This window comes from Oryctolagus cuniculus, chromosome 4 (genome assembly GCF_051225735.1).
Source record: "Oryctolagus cuniculus isolate XC-2025 breed Fujian yellow rabbit chromosome 4, ASM5122573v1, whole genome shotgun sequence".
NCBI classification, from domain to species: Eukaryota; Metazoa; Chordata; class Mammalia; order Lagomorpha; family Leporidae; genus Oryctolagus; species Oryctolagus cuniculus.
The window spans coordinates 94,641,123-94,664,230 of NC_142870.1; the positions used below are offsets into that span (position 1 = coordinate 94,641,123).

A 23,108-nucleotide genomic window follows, 5' to 3' on the forward strand; every position below is an offset into this window, starting at 1 on the left:
TTGGAAGCATTCCCACTGAGATCCGGAGACAGACAAGGATGCCCACTCTCACCATTGCTATTCAATATAGAACTGGAAGTTTTAGCCAGAGCCATCAGGCAAGAAAAAGAAATCAAAGGGATACAAGTTGGGAAAGAGGAGTCAGACTATCCCTATTAGCAGATGACATTATTCTATATATACTGGATCCAAAAAATTTCACTAAGAGGCTATTGGAACTCACAGAAGAGTTTGGTAAAATAGCAGGATATAAAATTAACAGACAAAATACAACAGCCTTTGTATACATAGACAATGCCACAGCTGATAAAGAACTTCTAAGGATCAGTCCCATTCACAACAGCTACAAAAAGAAATCAATTACCTTGGAATAAATTTAACCAAAGATATTAAAGATCTCTACTATGAGAATTACCAAACATACAAGAAATAGAAGAAGACACAAAAAAATGGAAATAATTTCCATGTTCATGAATTGGAAGAATTAATATCATCAAAATGTCCATTCTTCTGAAAGCAATTTACAGATTCAATGTGATACCAATCAAAATACCAAAGACATTCTTCTCAGCTCTAGAAAAAAATGATACTTAAATTCATTTGGAAACACAGCAGATCCCAAATAGCTAAAGCAATCTTATACAACAAAAACAAAGCCAGAGGCATCACAATACCAGATTGCAAGATACTACAGGGCAGTTATAATCAAAACAGCCTGGTACTGGTACAAAAACAGACAGATAAGCCATGGAACAAAATAAGAAATGCCAGAAATCAATCCAAGCATCTACAGCCAATGTATATTTGACAAAGGTGCTAAAACCAATCCTTGGAGCAAGGAGAGTCTTCAACAAATAGTACTGGGAAAATTGGATTTCCTCATGCAGAAGTATGAAGCAAGACCCCTACCTTACACCTTACACAAAAAGCCATTCAAAATGGATTAAAGACCTAAATCTATGACCCAACACCATCAAATTATTAGAGAACATTAGGGAAACCCTGCAAGACATTGGCACTGACAAAGAGTTCCTGGAAAAGAACCCACAGGCACAGGTAATCAAAGCCAATATTAACAAATGGGATTACATCAAATTGAGAAGCTTCTGTACTACAAAAGAAACACTCAGGAAAGTGAAGAGACAACCAACAGATTGGGAGAAATAAAAGAGTTAGCTGCACCTCCATGTTTATTGTAGCTCAATTCAGAATAGCTGAGACATGGAATCAACCTAAATGCCCAACAAATGACAACTGTAAACAAATGATGGGATATGTACTCTATGGAATACTACACAGTGGTTAAAAAATGAAATCTTGTCATTTGCAACAAAATGGAGGAATATGGGAAAGATCATGCTTAGTGAAATAAGCCAGTCCCAAAGGGACAAATACCATACGTTCTTCCTGACCTGTGATAACTAATAGAGCACATAAAAGTAAACCTGTAGAAGTGAAACTGACACTATGAGAAGCAATGACTTGAACAGCCCTTGTCTTGACTGTCAATGAACAGTTTTTTATTTTATTTTTTCCTAGTTAATGCCATTGGTTGAACTCTTTAACACAGAATTAATCATATCTGTATAAAGTCAATTGAAAATAGATCCCAGTAAAAAACAAGAGTGGGAATAATAGAGGGAGGAGCTGCATAGTTCTGAATACATTCCCACAGACTTACTTCTAAGAGTAAAGCTAAAATCTTGCCATGGGACTGCAAATCCCATTAAACTGGGTGGTAATAATGTCACCTTACATGTTAAAGTGATCAATTAAGTGTTTAATTGATCATAAAGACAGGATTAAGTGTCAAAGGGATCGTATAAATAAGATCAAGTATCTGGTGATAACAATAGATAGAATTAAAGAGGAGAGAATGTTCCAACATGGAAAACAGTCCACACAGCAGACTCATGGAATGACAAATGCTCTAAATAGCACTCTGATCTCAGAATCAGCACTTAAGGCATTCTGGTCTGGCTGAAAAGCAGAGAGCATTTCAGGCATGGAAAGCCAAGACACTGTGGCAAAAAAAAAATCCTACATGAAGGATCTCTGTGAGTGAGACCTCAGTGGAAAGAAGAGGTCATTAAAGAAAGATCTACTTTTCTCTGAAAGGAGGAGAGAACTTCCACTTTGTTAATAGCCCTATCCTAAATGCTGTTGGAGATTGTGGACTCAAAATGGTTCTATAGCCTTGGCAGCTTATGTCAAGAGCCTTGGGTGATCACTGACAGCATACATAATTTAACAACAGGAGTCACTGTCCACTTATTCCCCAGGCAGAACCTCTGTCCTTAATGAATTGTACTAAGAGAATGAACTGTAAAACTTGTTCTCAACCAGTTTTTTATACTTTGTCGGGGGGGGGGGGGATGCAAATTGTTGAAATCTTTACTTAGTATAGCATTGGTCTTCTGTATATAAAGTTAATTAAAAATGAATCCTAATGAAGAATGGGATGGGAAAGGGAGGAGGAGGTGTATGGGAGTGGCGGTGGGAGGGCAGGCATGGGGGGGAAGAACCACTATATTTGTTGTACAACTATATAAAGTTGTACTTATGAAAGTTATATTCATTAAATGAAAGATTTCTTTAAAAAATGATTACAATGAAGATGAAAACTTTCTATGGCTTAGTGACATGGAAATGTCATAGCACTCATGTATTTGTGTTAATGCTGGTAAAAATAAATGTATTGCACTGCCAGGACTCTAAAAGTATAGCACATACAATTATGTTCAATACCTAATACTTGGTAATGATAAATGACTGTTACCTATACTTTTTATCATTACTTTAGAGCGCGCTTGTTCTGCCTATTAAAAAGAATTAACTGTAAAACAGCCTCAGGCAGAGCCTTCAGGAGGTGTCCAAAAGAAGGCTTTGTCATCATAGGAGGTGACAGCTCCATGCATATTACCGCCCCTGAGGACCTTCCAGTGGGACAAGACATGGAGGTGGAGGACCCTGTATAGATCTAGGCTAACTAATGTGTTTGTGCTTTAGTTTTTAACAAAAAAAAATTCTTTAAGACAAAAAAAAATGGTTATACAGAAAGAATATAAAGGGGCCAGTGTTGTGGCAGAACAGTTAAGCTCCCATTTGTGACACTGGCATCCCATATGGATACTGGTTCGAGTCCCGGCTGCTCCACTTTTGATCCAGCTCTCTGCTGATGTACCTGGGAAAGCAGCGGAAGATGGAAGTGGGAGTTCCAGGCATCCTGAAGAGAGTTCCAGGCTCCTGGCTTCAGCCTGGTCCAGCCCTGACAATCACAGCCATCTGAGGAATGAACTGGCAGACAGAAAACTCTGTCTTATCCCCCCTCTCTCTGTAATTCTGACTTTCAAATAAACAAATAAATCTTTTTTAAAAGCAAAGCAAATATTTTTGTATAGCTATACAACATGCTGTGTTTTAACCTAAGCGTTATTATCACAAGAGCCAAAAAGTTTGAAAAACGTAGTTAAAAAGTTTATAGGGGCCTGGCACTATGGCATAGTGGGCTAAGCCTCCCACCTGTGGCACCAGCATCCCATGTGGGCACCGGTTCATGTCCTGGCTGCCCCTCTTCCAATCCAGCTCTCTGCTATGGCCTGGGAAAGCAGTAGAAGATGTCAGTGCTTAGGCCCCTGCAACCACGTGGGGGACCCTGAAGAAGCTCCTAGCTCTTGGGTTCAGATTGGCTCAGCTCTGGCTGTTGCAGCCACTTGGGGAGTAAAGCAGCGGACAAGGACCTTTCTCTCTGTCTCTCCCTCTCTCTGTAACTCTACTTCACAAATAAATAAATCTTTTAAAAAAGTTTATAAAGCAAACAAATTACAGTAAGCCAAGGTTATCTTATTATTGAAGAAAGAAAAATGTTTATAAATTAAGTGTAGCCTAAACGTCAAGTGTGGATAAAGCCTGCAGAGGTGGACAGGAACATTCTAGGCCTTTGCATTCACTCCCCACTTACTGACTCACCAGAGCAACTTCCAGTTCACAAGCTCTATTTATGGCAATTTTTCTGTTTAGACACACAAATACCATCGGGTTTTAATTGCCTCAGTATTCATGCTGTCCAGGTTTATAGCTTAGAAGCAATAGGCCATACCATGTAACAGCCTAGGTGTACAGTAGGCTATTTCATGTAGGTTTGTCTAGGTACACTCTGTGATGTTCACACAACAATGAAATCATCTAATGACATTTTTCTCAGAATGCGTCCCCACTGTTAGGCAACACCTGACTATGCTATGAACAACCTTACATACACTTAGCTTGACAACTTAGAAAGGATTCTTAGAAAACACAAACTATCACAACTTACCCATTGGTAATACTTTGCACAGCCCTATAATTATTATGGAAATTTAATAGTAATTTTTATTTTTAAAAAAGATATTTATTTATTTATTTGAAGGGCAGAGTGACAGAGAAAGAAGGAGGGGGGGAGAGAGAAGGGGGGAGAGAGGGAGAGGGAGAGGGAGAGGGAGAGGGAGAGAGAGAGAGAGAGAGAGAGAGAGAGAAAGAGATCTTCCATCCTCTGGTTCAATTCCCAAGTGGCTGCAACAACCAGGGCTGGGCCAGGCTGAAGTGAGGAGCCAAGAGTTCCACTCTGGTTTCCAACACACATGGCAGAGTCCAGGGACTTGAATCATTTTCCATTGCTTTCCCAGGTGCAATACCAGGGAGCTGGATAGGAAGTGGAGCAGCTGGGATTAGAACAGATTCCCATGTGGGAAGCTGGGGCTGCAGGTAGAGGCTTAACCTGCTGTGTCACAGCACCAGGCCCAAATAGAAATCTGAGGTGGGCATTTGGTACAGCAGTTAAAATGCCACTCAGGACGACTACATTCCCTATCAGAGTACCTGGTTCAAGTTCTGGCTCCACTTCCAACCCAACTTTCTGCTAATGCACACCAGGGAAGACAGCAGATAATGGCTCAAGCATATGGTTTTCTGCCCCCAACACAGGAGACCTGGCTTGAATTCCTAGCTTCTGGCTTCACCCCTAGCCCAGCACTGACTGCTGTATACATTTGGGGAGTGAACTAAGAGATAAGAGTCTCTCCCCCGCCCTTTGCCCCGCTCCTTTGCAAATAAAATGAGAATAAATAAATGCATGTTAAAAATCTCAGGGAGGGAACTTGGTCTAGCACTTAGGTTGCTTAGTTAAGATGCCCACAACCCATACTGGAGTGACAGTAAGAGACCTAGTTCTGCCTCTTGACTTCGGCTTCCTGATAATGTAGACCCTGGAGGCCGCAGTTAGAGTTGAAATAATTGGGTCCTTGCCACTCACATGGGAGACCTGGATTGAGTTCCTGGCTCCTAGCTTCAGCCCAGCTCAGTTCTAGCTGTCACTGGCACTTGGAGAGTAAAGCAGAGAGCCAAAGGTCGGTCGGTCGGTTGGTCTGTCTGTCTGTCTCTCTCTCTCTCAATCAAAAGGAAAAGGAAATCTATAGACCAAGATGGCTTCCCTGGAAAATTCTACAAACTTTTTAAAGAAAAATTAGTATCAATTGTATACTTGTTGTCAAGAAAATGTAAGAGAAAGGAAAACTTCCCAATTCATTATACAAAGCTAGTATTACTTTGATACCAACACTGAAGACAGTATAAAAAAGGAATCTATAGACCATCACTCCTCATAAATATGCGAGGACACTTAAAAACATTCATGGAAAAGGGAATTAAAAGATAAATTTACTTCAGAGCAAAAATATTTAAATACATGCAGTTTTTCATAATATGCATTTTTCATGAACTTTTTGAAATTTTTCATATGCATGAATTTCAAAATTATTTTGTACCAAAATAAACTTCTCTTTTAATTCCATCTTCCACAGACATTTTCAAGCACCCTTATAGACATAAAAATCCTTAACAAACTGTTAGCAAACAGAGTTCAGCAACATACGGAAAGAATTATTCACTATTACTTCAGGGGTACAAGGCTGGTTCAATATTTGAAAATAACTATAATCTACATTTTAACTGGCTAATGAGGAAGAATTTTATGACAATGAAAAAGCATTTGATAAAATTTAATATCCACTGTGATTCTGAAAAAACTCTCAGAAAATTAAGAATGGGGATACTTCCTCAACTTGACGAAGAGCACTTACAAAAAAGCCACTGCTGATATGGCACTTCGAGGTGAAAGCCTTCACGCGTCCTACTGTGAGGGGGAGCAAGGCACAAATATATGCTCTCACCACTCTAAACACAGCATCGGAAGCTCCAGCTGATGCAATAAAGCAAGTAATGTAGGGGAAAGTATGCTGATTAAAAGCAAAAAAACTTCCCCCTTATCTTCTAGATCAAACTATTGTCCTTGTAGAAAATCCCGAGAAATCTACTGGCATTAGAGGGACACTTCCAAGTGAGTTCAATAAGGTCACAGGATACAAGATACAAATGTAAAAATTATATTCTTAAATACTAGTATTAAGTACAGAACACCAATAGTAAATGTGCAATACCATTTGCAACAAGTCAAAAAATGTAAATATTTACATATAATTCTAATAACACATGTGCAGACTTACACACTACAAATTACTCAACACTGATGAAGATCTAAATAAATGCTGAGAGACACACCACGCTCATGGAATGTAAGTCTCCACATAAAGATTTCAATTCTCTCAACACACTTATACAGGTTTACTGCACTTTCTATTAAAAATCCCAGCAATTTTTTCACATAAATAGAAAAGATTATTCTGTAACTCATATGGAAGGCAAAGAAACTAATATAGCTAAAACAATTTTGAAAAAGAAAAGCCTACCCAATTTAAAGACTTCTTATACAAATGCTCCTCAACTTACAATGGGGTTACAAATAAACTCACTGTAATTTAAAAATTTAATAAATCAGTAATGTACTTAATACATTGAACCTATGAATATCACAGCTTAGAAGCACAGGATACTACAGAGTATGAGCTGTTTTGCTTCAGCATTTTGTACTTAACCAGGGAACTGTGTCTGGCCGCCACAGCCCAGCATGGCAAGTATCACAATGCAACTCACTACCCTGGGCAAAGATCAAAACTCAAATTCTGAAGTACAATTTCTACTGAATGAAAGTACATTCCTGTACACATGTGCATCACTTTCACCCCATCATGAACTGGAAAAATCAGAAGCAGATTTTTAGGTGAACCAATGGAAAAAGGAAGACCTTTCTCTCTTTCTCTAACTCTGCCTGTCAAAAAAACATTTTTTTAAAGATCAAGTGGTATCAGCAAAGAATGAGATCCAGTGACATAACTAAAAGCCCAGAAATGGGCCCACACACTGAGTTTTGACACATCTAAAAGGCAATCCAATGGAGGAAAGACAGCCTTTTCAACAAATGACATCCACCAGCATGGGCTTGTGCAGAAGTTAATTCAAAATGGATCACAGAATTAACCACAACACTTAATACTGTAAGAGTTGCAGGAGAAAACAGAAAAGTTTTGGGCTCTTGAGTTTGGCCTGAGAGTTCTTAAAAGAACTTTCCTCTGGAAATCTGTATCTTCTTTGCTCAATCACTAAATATGGTTAGAACCCTCAGTTGACTTCCATCCAAACTACCACTATATTTATATATATAATTTATATATAAGATTTTTTTGGCTAATTTTCACTATCAAACTTGAATTCATTTTCTGTAGCTTCTGTTATTGATATGACTGAGATGTTTTTGGGAATGCCAGATGGCACTCCCCTGGGGAAGTTAGAACCTTCCCTAGTGTTGTGTAGAAGCAGGAAAACAGAACTACTAGAATAACCAATAATAATAATAATGCTAATTTACAAACAGAAAGAAGTACATTTCCCTGAAGGTCCTAAGAGCTGAATTCTCTAATCAGCTCCTCTTTCTATATAGAAAATCTATAAATAGGAAGCCAAATTATCACCAAACATTTCCTGGGGCAGTTCAGCCTTTGGGACCAGGCATTCATCCTTCCAGGAAGCATACCATCTTCTCTGAACCAGCCTGAAAAAAAATCACTTCCAAATTCTGCTTCTCCAACTCCTATTTTTCTGAATTTCTATGCTGCCCATCTACCTTCTGCCTGCAACAATCTTTCTTTAGATATGCTAATATCAACTATTAGACTACATCAAGTCCCACACTTCCTGCTTTCAACGTGAAAGAGACAGACATCTTTTAAGATGTCTTCTGCAGAAAACTGAGCTCATCATATTATGTGATTTCATTAAGCCAACTCTTAGTTCTGCTGGTGGCACCTAAATCATCTTAGGCACACCCACTCACCTCTACCTGTCACCTCCTAATCACTTTCTTTTTTTTTTTTTTTAAAGATTTATTTTGGGGTCGGGGCCATGGTGCACTAGGTTAATCCTCTGCCTGCGGTGCTGGCATCCCATATGGGCACTGGTTCTAGTCCCGGTTGCTCCTCTTCCAGTCCGGCTCTCTGCTGTGGAGGATAGCCCAAGTGCTTGGGCCCCTGCACCCGCATGGGAGACAGGGAGGAGGCACCTGGCTCCTGGCTTTGGATATGCGCAGCTCCCGCCATTGCGGCCATTTGGGGAGTGAACCAACGGGAGGAAGACCTTTCCTCGGTCTGTCTCTCTTTCACTGTCTGTAACTCTGCCTGTCAAATAAATAAAATCATTTTTTTTAATTTTTTTTTTATTTTTTAACAGGCAAAGTGGACAGTGAGAGAGAGAGACAGAGAGAAAGGTCTTCCTTTGCCGTTGGTTCACCCTCCAATGGCTGCCGCGGTCAGAGCGCTGCGGCCGGCGCACCACGCTGATCCGATGGCAGGAGCCAGGAGCCAGGTGCTTTTCCTGGTCTCCCATGGGGTGCAGGGCCCAAGCACCTGGGCCATCCTCCACTGCACTCCCTGGCCACAGCAGAGAGCTGGCCTGGACGAGGGGCAACCGGGACTAGAACCCGGTGTGCCGGCACCGCTAGGCGGAGGATTAGCCTAGTGAGCCGCGGCACCGGCCAATAAAATCATTTTTTAAAAAAGAGATTTATTTCATTTATTTGAAAGAGAGTTACATAGCGAGGTAGAGCCAGAGAGAGAGAGAGAGAGAGATCTTCAATCTGCTGGTTCAATCCCCAAATGACCACACGGCCAGAGCTGAGCTGATCCAAAGCCAGGAACCAGGAGCTTCTTTCGGGTCTCCCACGTGGGTGCAGCGGCCCAAGCACTGCATTCCCAGGCCATAGCAGAGAGCTAGACTGGAAGTGGAGCAGCTGGGACTCAAACTAGTGCCCATATGGGATGCTGGTGCCGCGGCTATAACCCGCTGCGCCACAGTGCCAGCCCCCCAATCACTTTCTCTTCCTTAATTCTTCACTTGGATTTCACTCCCCACCACATCCAGTGACTTCTTTATAGTTCTCATTTTCTGGATTTCACATATGCATTTGATACAACTCAGCACTCATTTCTCAAAAACATTTCCCAGGGTGGCGTAGCAGGTTTAGCCACCACCTGAGATGCCCACAGAATGCTTGCCTCCACTTCCAACCCAGCTTCCTGGAATGAGTACCCGGGGAGGCAGCAGATGATGGCTCAAGTACTTGGGTTCCTGCCATCCATGTGGAAGATCCCGATGGAGTTCCCTTGCTTCAGCCTAGCTCAGCCACGGTTATTGGCAGGCATTTGAAGAGTGAACCAGCAGATGAAGATCTCCCTTTCAAATAAATAAGAATAAACAAACATTCCAAAAAAAAAAAAAAAAAAAAGACATTTCCCATCACTGGCTTTAATGGAATCAGGCTCTTTTGGTTTGGCTCATTAATCTTTAAAGTTATGTTAGTATGTAAGTAGCACATGTATATATTTATTTATGAGAGAGATCTCTCATCCACTAGGAGATAATGCCCCAAATGCCTGTAACAGTTAGGGGGCTGAAGCCAGGAACCAGGATCTCAATCCAGGTCTCTCCTGTGGTTAGAAGGACCCCAATTACTTGAGTCATCATAAAATCAACAACCAAAGCTAGGAATGGAACCCAGGTACTTTGATATGGTAATGTGGGCATCCTAAGCAGAGGCTTAACTGTCAGGCCAAACACCTGCCCCCTACCAATTATTAAACTGCTCTGGAGTACCTATGGTACTTAGGAGTCTGGAATTTGGTTCTTACTAGCTATGTGCCCTTAGGAAAATTATTCAACTTCTCTTTTTCTCAACTGTCAAATGGACATAATGATATAATTAGCTATTACATGTTCAGCATAATAAGCCCACATATGTACAAAGTAATCACTCAATAAATATTAACTTATCCCTGTGTCCTTATTCTCAGGTCCTGACAACCTATTCTCTTTTACCTGGAAGAACACACTGTCTCAGGTAGCATTAACAATACTTCATTAAGCATATTCCTAAAGTTGCTGTTTCAAGCCTGAACCTTTCACCTTCTTTAATAAAAAAGAAAACCACTATTTATGCATTTCACCAGTATCTAAGAATTAACTTGTTGAAAACAGGTTCCATCTTTGAACTCTTTCTTAAAACATTCATTTCCCTTGGTTTCTGCAATACATACTTTCTATACTTTTCTTCTCTAGCCATCTGTTCTTGGATTCCTCTGTCAGCCCATCCTCCTATATCCAGACTCTAAACGTTGGTATTTTCAGGGGAACCCTAAGGGTTATCTTCATTTTTCATAATAGGGTCCCTCCCTTAGCAATGGTACACTCCATCATAGCTACAAATATAACCCATAAATAAGTAAATGACTACCATTGTACCTGCAGCCAAAATTTCTGAGTTACAGATTCCTGTACATAACCACATACTGACATCACTATGTGATAACAGAGGCAGTTCAAATGCACTAGGTCCAAAGCTGGATTCATGATCTTCCTCCCAATCCTAATTTTTCTCCAGGATTTAGTTGTTGCTAATGAATGGCACCACCATTCATCAAACTTCCATTAGGCAGAATCCCAGACATTATCCTTAATAACCTTCCTTTTCGTCCCTCTCTGAAATCTAAACAAGCCTGTAGATTTCACCTCAAATACCTCTCAGATCTGTCCACTTATCCCTGTCTTCCAAAACAATTTCATATTTTTTATAGTCTGTCTACTTTAATCATGAAAAATCTATTGTATAATACCTACATACGATTTAATCTTTGCTACCTCTTTTCTCTAACCACGATGTATCTTTTTCTCTCTCAAAATTCTCCTTTTGGAACTTTCACTCTTTAATTCAATCCAATATTATTCCTTACTTGGAAAAAACAAAGTTACAGACTAAAGGTAATGGCTTATTCAGTCCAATAATCTATCTTTGTTATGGATGCCAACTGAACATACTACGGTTTTCCTCCCAGATTCTCTCCTAAAAAATCCATTGTAACCCAAATACACTGATCATTTCCTTTAACAATACATCAAGGATGGCACCATGACCTAACAGGTTAATCCTTGAAACCTGCAGCAACAGCATCCCATGTGGGTGCCAGTTTGAGTCCAGGCTGCTCCACTTCCGATCCAGCTCTCTGCTATGGCCTGGGAAAGCAGTAGAAGATGGCCCAAGTGCTTGGGCCCCTGCACCCGCATGGGAGACCCGGAAGAGGCACCTGGCTCCTGGCTTCGGATCGGTGCAGCTCCAGCTGTTGTGGCCATTTGTGGAGTAAACCAACGGAAGGAAGACCTTTCTCTCTTTCTCATTGTCTGTAACTCTAACTCGCAAATAAATAGATAAAATATTAAAAAAAATACATCAAGAAGTGCACCTATGAATATATATATATGTATGTATGCTTCATATGACCTTTATGATTAAGTACATATATTTCAGCCTTTTCTATTTCATATGGTTGTGAATTTCATAATTTAACATCAACCACATAAAGCTGAATGTTCTTATTTGTTTTGAATCTACCTTTCTCAAGTATCAAGGTAATCCTTTCATTCTAGCATTCTCAGATTTGGTGAATAAATGTCGTTTTCTCACCTATATAATTTGTGAATTTAAGTAAATTACCAAAAAAATGTAGCATGGATCATGTCCTTTGACTCTTCTTTAAGGGTACTGTCCATGTATTCACATATTCACATTATAGTGAGTTTCCATAACAATGTCTCATAGAGTGAATGTGCTCAAAACACATTCAAGAGAGGCAAAGGAATTCTGCACAGGACCGATACCATGCATGTCAGCAATGCAAAAAAAAAAAAAAAAAGCACAACTTCTGTAACATATTAACTTTGCTTCAAGAAAATGATGCTTGGACTAAAATGGGGATGAAGAATGATGCCCAGTGTAGGTGAGGAGACTGTAACAAACACTTGGCTGCTTTAAATGAAGTCAAGTTCCTCTTGAATGGGATGGCTGAACTGCTGCCAGCAGAGGAAGCAGAGCGAGCCAGAGGGTTGCCAAAGACTGGCAAAGAACAAATAAACATAAGTCAGTTGTTTAAAAAACAGAGAGAAATGCCAACAACAGTCCAGTATACTGGACATCGAAGCTTTTCTAAATTTACATTTATTCAAAAACAGCATCTAAACACTTAGAAAAGCAAGTGATAAATGTCTGTGGAACTAACCTGAGTTATGCCAGACTAATCTAATTTCCTTTCTTTTTGTAATAAATGGGTTATAAATAAAAGCAGCAGTAAAAACTGTGTTAGTTGGATCTGAACAAGTTAAATGATCAGGTTCTCATTATATCCATTTGGACAAGATAAATGTAAATGGATAATAATACAATTAGGTGGTGAGGTAAATGTTAGAACAATTTTAACAAATATTCATTAATGAATGAATGAATAGCTGTGAACATGAAAGGCAGTTCTACCATGAAGCTTCAGGACTGTATCTGTGGTCTCGTCCTGTTCAACAATTTTATCAATAACCTGAAGAAGATATGAAATATTATTTGTGTCCAACAATGAAACTCAGGAGGGGGGTAGGTAGTTAATATATATTGTGAAAAAACCAGGATCAAAAAAATACAATAAGAAAAATGAGCTAATTCTAATAAAACAACATTTTTGAAAGTGAAACTTACGAATGTATTGTCTTCATAACAGAACAGAAGATGAAGGCCAGAACTGATCACTCACTTGGCCCTTTCTCCCTTTATCTCCTCCCTGCTGGAGATGTTTACAACATTCTCTTAGATCTGCAGTTGGGCTCAATGCCCTCAAAGCCTTCACACAATCTTCTTTGTAGTTTTAGCCTTTTTCTGGAAAATCGGCTTACTCCGCCCACCACAGCCACTCCGCTCCCCAGCAGACGCAGCTCTCCCTGGGCATACACAGACTCAGGCCTCCTTGTCCTGTGTCACTCTGTGGGACTGGCGCTTGCCACACTTCTTACAGAAGGGCCAGTGCATTTTAGGAATGTTCACCACGTTTGCCGGAGCACTATCAGCGCAGAAAGAGCCAGCTAATAAAATGAAATGTAATAGGGAAAAGTAAAGAAGGGGTCAGTTTATGTGCCCGAAAATATATGTGTAACTCTGAGAGAGGCGAGCCGTGGCTTAAAGTGTCGCATGTGTTTTCCAAAGCACCACATTCATGTATTGGCTTTAGTTGACAGCAAGCTTGGTTCAATCTGATGGCAGCAAGCTCGGCATGATGTGATGTGGATTTCAGAACAGCTAAGACGCCGCTGCGAGCTGCAGCCGTAGTAATATCTCAAAAATGGGAGGAAGCAGTCTCGCTCACCCCCAGACTTACCAGACCTCAACTGGGAGAGCATGTACTTTTTTAGGGCTCACGGGCTTTCAAAGGTCATAACCACATGGGCAAATGTTCAGAACAGGACAACCAGGATGCTTAGAGGCCTGGACACTACTCCATAAAAGGAAAGGAGAAGAGAGTGCAGATTTATAAACAGGACAAAACAGTGCCTTGAGGGGAAAATGATGGCTCTCTTCCTTCCTTCAGTGAACGTGAATTTCCACCCTACTTCAGGAAAGACATTCTGAGAATGGTTAACAAGAAGATGGCCCCTGTTTGCAAGAAATTCCTATGTATAGTCATCTATGATTTAAAAATGGGAATCGATTGTTCTATATGATTTCACAAGGCAGGAATAGGATCAGTGAAAGAAGCTAGAAAGTAACTGACTTCAGCTCCATATAAGGAAGAGTATTTGAAGAGTCAAGGTTAATGAAGCCCTCGGAGAACACCGCAAGGCTGCGGTCCGCAGTGGTGTACTTAGAAGGGCTACTGCTGAAGTAAGGCAGGTGCTGACCTCAACCATCTGTAAGGCTCCTGACACTCTACACTAAGATTCTGTACTTCCCAGGGAAATGCACTCACCAGACTCAGGCTGCCTGTGCACTCGGGCATGGCAGCTTTGCTACAGCTGCTGTCTGCACCTCCACCAAGGCAGTGCTTTCCAATTGCGAACAGATCTGAGCACAATAGGAACAAGGAGAAATAGGAAGAAACTGACCCATCAGCACATGCACCACACACTCACACACCCACAAATCAATACCACTTCATGTGCCTTGAATTTGCAAAGAAAATGCAGAATTCTCTATCCTTTGATAGAGATTCATAAATTCAACTAAAAATATTCAATTAGTTTAAAAAAGGATTTGTTATGTACTGCATCTCTGGTTGTGAGCCATTTTTTTTTCCTGACCAAAAAGAAAAAAGATAATTTTAACTTAAGACCACTTGGAAAATCTGTGTCCTAAACACTCTATTATAAGGTATGTGGAAACTAAGTTTAGAATATATTTGTAAAAAGAAATGATGCAATGAGTAGAGCATGTCAAACAGCATGAACAAATCAAATTGTGGAATTCTGATTAAATGGCTACTTAAGTTGAATCTATTTAAAATCACAGGCAGGATAAATATAGAGAAAGGGTCTAGACCATTAAATTGTGGCTTTATAAACCAGTTTAAGGTTACTTAAGCTTACGTTCATTCATTTTATTTCGCAATTTTAACGGACTCATAGGTCGCCCTTCCAAAGTGTCAATATTAACTTCGTAGGAGCAATCGCACACACTTAGGGCCCTCTCGGTGAAAACACACCGAATGGGACACAATTCGAGTCCCAAAGGCTCTTGCTTTAAAACTGCAGCCCAGAGACACAAAAGTGAGAGGGGGAAAGAGGGCACCTCCCCCTCCGCGGCCATCCGCTCCGCCGCCTGCGCTCTGCCATTGCCCCCCGCACTGCCCCAGCCCGGCGGGCAGCAAGGAGAGAGGCGGAGACACCGATCCCAGCCTTCCCGGGACGGGGACACCCACCTGGGGAAGTGGCTCGGGCTGCGCTGCCCGCCAGCCGCCCTCGTGGCCAAGGCAGCGCCCACCCGAGTCGCGGGCAGCCCCGGCGGGGCCGGCCTGCGGCACAGCAGCCCCGGCCGAGCCCGCGGCCCCGCGGCGGCCGCCCAGTCCCGGCCGCCACCCCGGACGGCCCGCGGGCGCCCCCAGCACCGCGGCGGAAGGCGGCGAGACGCCGCTCCACTTACAGTGACACCATCCTAGGTGACAGCACCAGTGCAGCTTGAAGCACTTGCCATGGCTGTGCGTGGCACAGATGGAGAGCCCGTCGCACGGCTGGAAGTCGGGTCTGCGGGCCGCGCAACTCCGCGCCAGGGCCTGCGCCTCGTCCACTTTCTCGCTCTTCCAGCCCCGCTCGGGCGCGGACGCCGGCGCACTCATCTCCTCCGCGTCCGCGCGGAACCCCGCGCGGGAGCCGGGACGGGCGGCGTCTGGGCGGGCAGGACCGTGCGGGAGCCTCACACTGGAGAGCGAGCGCGGCCAGGAGTCGAGCAGCGCGCGGCGACGGCAGGAGAGCGGCGGCCGCAGGCTCGGGAGGAGCCGCCCCGGGCGGGCGCTGCGACCGGGGCCGGGCCTGCCGCCGCCTCCTCCCTTCCTCCCTCCGCCGCGGCGCGCCCCCCGCGCACGCGCGCACGCGCCCGGCGCTCGGCCTCCGCCTCGCGTCCCTCCGTGATCCCGGCCCCTCACAGCTGCGCCGCCGGGTGGCGCGGTCACCGGGTCCCCTCGCTCTTACGAGTGTACCTCCCGCCCCTCGCTCCTTCCTCACACGCAGGCCCGACGGAGGGCCCCTTTGGTACCTCCGCGCGCGCCCGCCCGCGCGCACGTCCCGCACGCGTCGCCCCCGTGTCGGGGCGTGTGGCGAACGGACACCGGCGTCCCTTAGGACGTTGTGGGCTGCGCAGCCCGCAGCCGCGCCCTCCCGGGCCTTCGGGCGCTGCCCCAGGCGCGCCTCTGAGGGGTGTTTTCTGTCACGAGCAGCCGCCCCCGAAGCGCGCCCCACGTTCCCTCGGTCTCAGCTCCCCGAGTGTCCATGCCCAGGGACCCCGCCCGGGAGACGTCCCGGGATGCCTTGTTAGGTGCCTTACGTGGTACATGAGGGTGTGCGTGTGTGACGTGGGTGTGTGAGCCTGGAGTGGAGGTGGTGTGAGTGTGGGGGGTGTGGGTATGACTAGTTGTGTAGCCTGTGTGTATGCGTGGTTGGCGTGTGCACGGATGGGCATGGCTGTGCTTGGAGTTGAGTGTGTGGACTCACAGACTGGACTCGTGTTTCCCTCGGATTCTGAGGTGACTGCTTGCCCCGCCGGGCCGGGCCGCTGTGACTGCCCCTGGGGGTGGCCCTGCCTCCCTCCTGGGAACCGGTTGCTCTAAATAGATTTTCCGTGGCAGGCTCTGCTGCTAACAACTGACCCAGGCTGGATTCTGGGAGAGAAAACAAACCATTTGCTCCTGGAAAGCACTGTTGGGAATTAGTGTTTCCCTGCCTCGGGGCCAGAAGAGGAAGGGACCCTCTCTCCTGAGGAGCAGGCCTCTCAGAGCGCAAGAAACCGCCTGCAATGAACAGGGCTCAGGGACCAGCGAGGCCTCAGGGCACGGCTGCTATGTGGGGATGCGTTTCGACGCCCAGGTCCACCTTCTGCTTCACTCAGTCCTTTCCGGCTTTGTGCTGAGGACAGGCGCATCAGCCTTTTGAAATAACCAAATTCGTCTCCAGCACTGAAATTCTGGCTGCCATAAGTAAGCTTCAGAATTTTCCTTTTGTTTAGCCTTGACTCGGGAAGGGAAAAGGAATTTGTGTCTATCTGGATCTAGTGAAATCTTCGCTTATTAGGCGCTTGGGACAGGCTTGATTTGGCAGCAATGTTTGCAAGAAAGGGCTGAATCAAAATCACAAAATGTGGTCCCCCCAGGAACCTAACATTGAAACAAGTGTAAACATCATCTCTTCAGCTTCCTCCCCAAGAACCCCCCCCCCAAAAAAAACCCCTCAAGTATGTCTGTAATTCATTCAACTCCATGCATCCCTGCTGTTCAGTGCACAGTCGGGCCCATCTTAGAATAACGTGAACAAAAGGAAGAGGAAACTTCAAAGAAATCCATGAGCTATTATTGCAGCAAGCCAACCAAGGATTTTCAAACAGAGGATTTCCAGCTGTCCTACTCTGTTTTTCTCCTTCCCCAACCTGTAACTCACTGTATTATCATCTTACGGAAGTCCTAAAAACATAATCCTTAAAACATAATCAGTGTTTTAGTCATTAACAGTGTTTTAGCCATTGGAACAGGATCCTTCTATGGCTTTTAGTCAAGGGTGAACCATGTTATTAGATTTCACGGGACATGAAACAGGCCATCTTAGCTAGTGGAAAAGGTACATGAAAAAGAATACAATATAGAGATATGTGGGAATAGTTCATATAATGACGCTTTTTGTAACTACACCTTTGGATAGTCCCCTCACACTGACTCTGCCCTTAACTCTGGGTAGTAGTTTTCTATTGTGTCACAATAACCCCCAAATTAAAACAATACACTGTCTCTGTAGGTTGGGAGCCCAGGTATGAATGAGGCTGCACAGGCTGCAATGACAGCGCTGGCCAAGGCTGCATTCTCATGGGAAGGTTCAATTGAGGAGGCAGCTGCTGCCAAGCTCACTCTCACTGCCTTTTGGCAAGATCCAGTTCCTTAGGGGACTCTTGGACTGAGACTTCCATTTCTCCCTGGTTGCAGGGCCTCTCCCTAGGACCAGTCACACATACAGTGTGTCTTTAAGAAGAGTCAGAGAGGGGCCAGTGCTGTGGTGCAGTGGGTTAAAGCCCCAGCCTGCAGTGCCAGCAACCCATGTGGGTGCCGGTTCGAGTCCTGGCTGCTCCTTTTCCGATCCAGCTCTCTGCTATGGCCTGGGAAAGCAGTAGAAGATGGTCTAAGTTCTTGGGCCCCTGCACCCACATGGGAGATCTGGAAGACGCTCCTGTCTCCTGGCTTCGGATCAGCTCAGCTCTGGCCATTGTGGTCATTTGGGGAGTGAACCAGCAGAATGGAAGACCTCTCTCTCTGTATCTCTCTCTGTCTTTCTCTCTCTGGCTCTATCTCTCTCTGTAACTCTGTCTTTAAAATAAGTAAAATAAATCTTGAAGAAGAAGAAGAGTCAGAGAGAGCATCACACTCTTATACTCTAACCTCAGGAGTGATGGACCATCACTTTTGCAGTATTCTATTTGTTAGAGGCAAGCCAGTTGGTCCAGCCCTACTCCATCAGAGTAGATTACCCAAGGGCAGGAATATCAGAACACAGGATTCATTGGGAGCCATTTCAGAAGGTGCCTACTGCACTTTGTGCCTTGCTTTAGCCAAGGGGAGAATGGCAAAGAAGGCATAGTAAAAATTTGCAAAAAAGCATGCTCTTTGGGATTTGCCCTTTCATTCTGCATGCGGGACCCTGAAACCACAATGTGTATCAGCCAGAATGGCCTGCAGGAGAGGGCAGTGGCTTGTGGGGCTGATTGGAGGTGGCCCAGTTGATGGGCAGCCAATCCCCACCAATGGTCTGTCAGCTACTAGCAGGATGAATGAGGCTATGCTAGATCAGCCTAGAGCCACCTGCTGACCACAGAAGCACAAGAGTGCAGGATGGATCCCCCAAGCCAGTCCAGATCAGAGAGACCACCAGGACAAATCACAGAACCCACAGAATTACAGAAAATGGCTCTTGTTTTAAGCTCCTTAACACTGGGTAGTTTCTTATAAAGCAAAAGCTAACAACATCCACCTGGCAGTTGGAGAACAAGTGACTGAGGATCAAAAGCCAAAGTGACTTGCTCAGTGTTACAGTGTGGCGTGGGAGGAAAGGTCTCTAGGGTCTGGCATGAGCACCGTGGGAATGGCTGAAGCCTCAGTGCTGTGGTTTTCTGGCTGGGAGACCTCAGCAAATCCTTTTATGCCTTCCTGGCTTCAGCTTCTTTACCAACAGAAACAACAAAACCCAGAAGCTTCTCCAGAACATCTCTTAGAACTCAAAGCGGTGTCTTGTTCACCTGATTTTAGACCTAGCATTTGAGTCCCTTTTGTTCAGATGTCATTTGCAAACAGTAGATACTCCCTTCCTATTGTATCACGTGTGCTTGCCTTATGCTCATTCCAAACCGCTGGACAAATTGAGTCATTACAAATCAGTTAGTTTTGGGGTGCTTGACTGAACCAAGCAACTAATTCCACAATGCTTATAAATCACTTGCTGGTAATTGGTCAATCCGTCATGTGAAAGCCATGAGGATCATGATATGGCTGGGGGAGCTTCCAATGAGCTGCAACTGACCAGCGTCTCCTGTGAGAGGGGGGACGTCCCTTCAGCGTGGCTGCCGGCAGGAGTCAGACTCTCGGCACCCTGTCCAGAGTAGAGGAAAGAACAGCAGCTTTGTTCTCAGGATGGAATCCAAGCTCAACTTCTTGACCACCATGCCGGGTGATCTTGAGCAAGTTATTCAGCACCCTCTCTCAAGTGAGAATCACTGTTCCTAGCTCATTCACTTGCCGTGAACCTTGCATCCGATCGTTTATATGAAGAGCTGAGTTCTGTATCTAGCACACTGCTGATGCACAATAAATTCCCAGAGACTACAGGGCTTCCGTGTCTGCAAAATATCTTTCTCTCTTCAAATTTATTTATTTATTTACTTATCTGAAAGGCAGAGCAAGAGAGAGAAATTGAGGGAGGAAAAGAGGGAGGGGGGGAGAAATAGAAAGAGAGATGGACAGAGAGATCTTCCATGCACTGGGTCACTCCGAAATGGGTGTAAAAGAACCAGGTCTGTGCAAGGCTAAACCTAGGAGCCAGTAACTCCATCTAGATCTCTCACGGGGTGCAGGGTCCCAAGCACTTGAGCCATCTTCCACTGCTTTCCCAGGCCCATTAGCACGGAACTGGGTCAGAAATGGATTAGTCAAGACTGAAACTGGCACTCCAATACAGGATGCCAGCGACACGAGAGGCAGCTTCACCCCGGCACCAAGCGGCCCCCAAAGTCCACAGCCTCTGCTCCAATCCTCCCTTCAGTATGCTGAGAAGAGGTCACTCCCAAACAAAAATCCAATCACACAGCATTTGGCATGGAAACCCCTGGCGCCTCCCATTGGCCACTCCTTTGTAGGATGCTCAAGGGTGTTTCAGAAAGTTTGTGGAAAAGAACATTAAAAGATATGTTAATCTTGATTAAATAAAATTGAAATCCATGAATATGTGGTGTTTTTAAAAAGCTCATGGAAAACACATGTCGTGAAAAAAGTATGCATGGCTTTATGGCTTTCTGTACCAAAATAAACTCATCTTTTTATCCCATTTTCCCACGAACTTTTCAGAGTACCCTCAGACAAACTCTCCCAGCCTCTTCTCCAGGTATCCCCAGTGCCACCCAATCTGTAAGCTCCCTAAATTATTGTTTTGTTTCTGGACATCTCATTCCCCCTCCTGCCTGTCTCTGTGCCTTCCCTCATCCTATTCTCAACCCCCTTTACATGTGGGGAACCATATCTTCCTTCAAGCTGCAGCTTCATTACCACTTGGGACTTCTATCCACTCCGTCCCCCACACTTAAGGACTTGCTCTGCCTACTACTTGGTCCGTCAAGTAGTGAGGCAGGTGCTGTACTTCCTCAGTACTGGATGTCATGTGGGGCACGTAAGAGACACTCAACACATGTATCTCAATGGACACGTTAAAGACTTATGGTTGAAAAATGCAGAAATGGTATGGAAGTACTAAACGTCTCTTTCACATCTTACACCCTCAGGAGCAGATGACACATTTGTAGTCTTAGAATGGTAAAAAGATACCTTACTTTAAGACCTGGCTTATAATAATGCTGAATGCCTTACCCCCATAGATGACACAGGCTGCAGCAACCTTAGATCCAAAGAAGTAGGCAGACACGGCAGCAACACTCCCATAATAGAGAAATCGCCGTGTCCGCTCCCTCACCTTTTGATACTGCAGCCTTCCCACAAAATACACCATCGGCCCCATCAAGGGCTGACCTGAAGTCAGCCCTAGATAACATTTCTCCTGTTTTTGAAGTGGCGATCGTGGTTGGTATTTGTGGGTCACCTTAATAGGATTTTTAAAAATCACCATCCCACTCCTCAACTACTCTTTGAAAGAAACACGGGCAGTTCTGTGCCAATCTGTTTTATCAACTAGAGAAGTATTTTTATCCATGAAAATTTTTAGTGGAAAAGTACACCTCTAGGCTAGGTTTTGAACATGAAAGGGGAGGGCAGGAAGGGCAGTCATTAAACTGTCCAACGGCGTGGCCCAGGGCAGGCATCAGAGAACACCCTCGGCGTGCACGCTCGTCTGAACCCATGACCTCCGGACTTCTCCCGACTGATGTGAGGCGACACTAATAGAAGTAGAATCTGGGTCAATTGTGTGCTCCACACACACAGCCCACTCTTCACTCTCTGGCAGTCCACACCTGCTTCTGGAAGCAATGGCCCTCTCCTACTCACAAAACGAGAACATGCAGATTTCTTTTGATGGTTGGATAACACATACATTCTGCCACTTCCAATTTTATATTTTTTAAATCTTTTTTTTCATGATGATTAGCAATTAAAATAATTCGGCTTTAATTAGCTCATTTCAGCAAGCAGCTAAAGGCTAAAATGACAGTGAAGAATAATCTGGAATACAATGACTGACTCATGGATTATAAATGAGGCAGCTGACATGCCACATGCAACCCAGAAAGCTGCTGGGTGGTGGCGGTCAGTGATCCATCCACACTCCAGGCTTCAAGCATTCAGGTGACAGCCAGCTTCTACGCCACTCCCCACATAGCCATCGAGAGTCTGCTAGGTGTCAGGCCCCAAACTGGATGCTGGAAATAATTGAAAGGGTGGATGTAAACCAACCCAAAGGGTATACAGGTAATTGCTTTGATTAGGAGCTTAAACTAAGCCCAGGAGGAGAGTGAGGGAGAAGCACATGTCTGCCTGGAGCCATCAAAGTTCTCACAGAAAGGATGGATCATAAAAGGCCACGCTGTTTGGTCTTCTAAGCCAGAAATCTTTGTACATCTTTCAGCTGGGAGCACCTTGTTGCGTGCACATACTTAGCAGAAGCATAAATGAATTGGAGTTGTAAGGCCCAGCTGCTCCCGTCCAGGCTGGATTGCGTTGCCGGGGAATGCTGGAACCCCATTGGTTTCTGATCTCCACCATCTAGGGCAGAACTGCTGCTGCGGCAGGTGGCTAGAGTGGTTCCCAGTGATCACCACCTCCGGGCAGTCACATGCTTGTGCACTTCCCTCCCCTGGAACTTCAGCTGGACTCGGTGACTCCAAAAGTTGTGATAGAGGTCACTTCCAAGAATGGGCTACATTGAGTGTGACTTCTGTTGTGTTGGCCTTCACCCCGGGGATACCCCCTGCCACGTTGTGAATGGCAATACAGAAAGCACACAGCAAGACGCTGACATCCTGGCCTACAGCCAGGAAGGATGCCAGGCTGCCAACAGCCACATGAGTCAGCTGGGAAGCAAATCCTTGCAGTCAGTCCCTGAGATGAAACCAGAGGCCTGGCCGACCCCGTGAATTTTGGCCTTGTAAGAAACCTTAGCCAGCCAAGTTGCACTTAGATCTGTGACCTGCAGACACCGTGACATAATAATAAATAGGTGTTGTTTGAACATTCCAAGTTGTGGGGCAATTTGTTATCCCACAAGAGATAACTAGTACAGGAGCCACTGAAGAATTCTGAGTGCACAGGGATGGGATCCCCTGTGCATTCTAAATGCTAAGAAAGGCCAAGAGGATGAGTAGAGACGAGCTAAGGCGTTTGCTGGTCCAACAGGGAGACAAAGAGGGCAGAAAGGGTGGG

The 23,108-nt window shown here is 44.5% G+C and overlaps 1 protein-coding gene across 2 annotated transcripts in view; it reads right to left on the bottom strand.

Moving 5' to 3' along the window:
- C4H3orf70 (chromosome 4 C3orf70 homolog) overlaps positions 1–16,037 on the bottom strand; it is an 85,742-nt gene extending 69,705 nt beyond the window's left edge. The window contains exon 1 of one of the 2 annotated variants that reach the window (XM_008266586.5): positions 15,425–16,037. In XM_008266586.5, the coding sequence (XP_008264808.2) occupies positions 15,425–15,617 (193 nt within the window). In that variant the 5' untranslated portion in view covers positions 15,618–16,037. Of the gene's footprint in view, positions 1–14,255; positions 14,338–15,424 lie in introns of those variants that run through there. The other variant, XM_089330894.1, reaches the window with a different exon arrangement.
- Between the last annotated feature and the right edge of the window lie 7,071 nt (positions 16,038–23,108).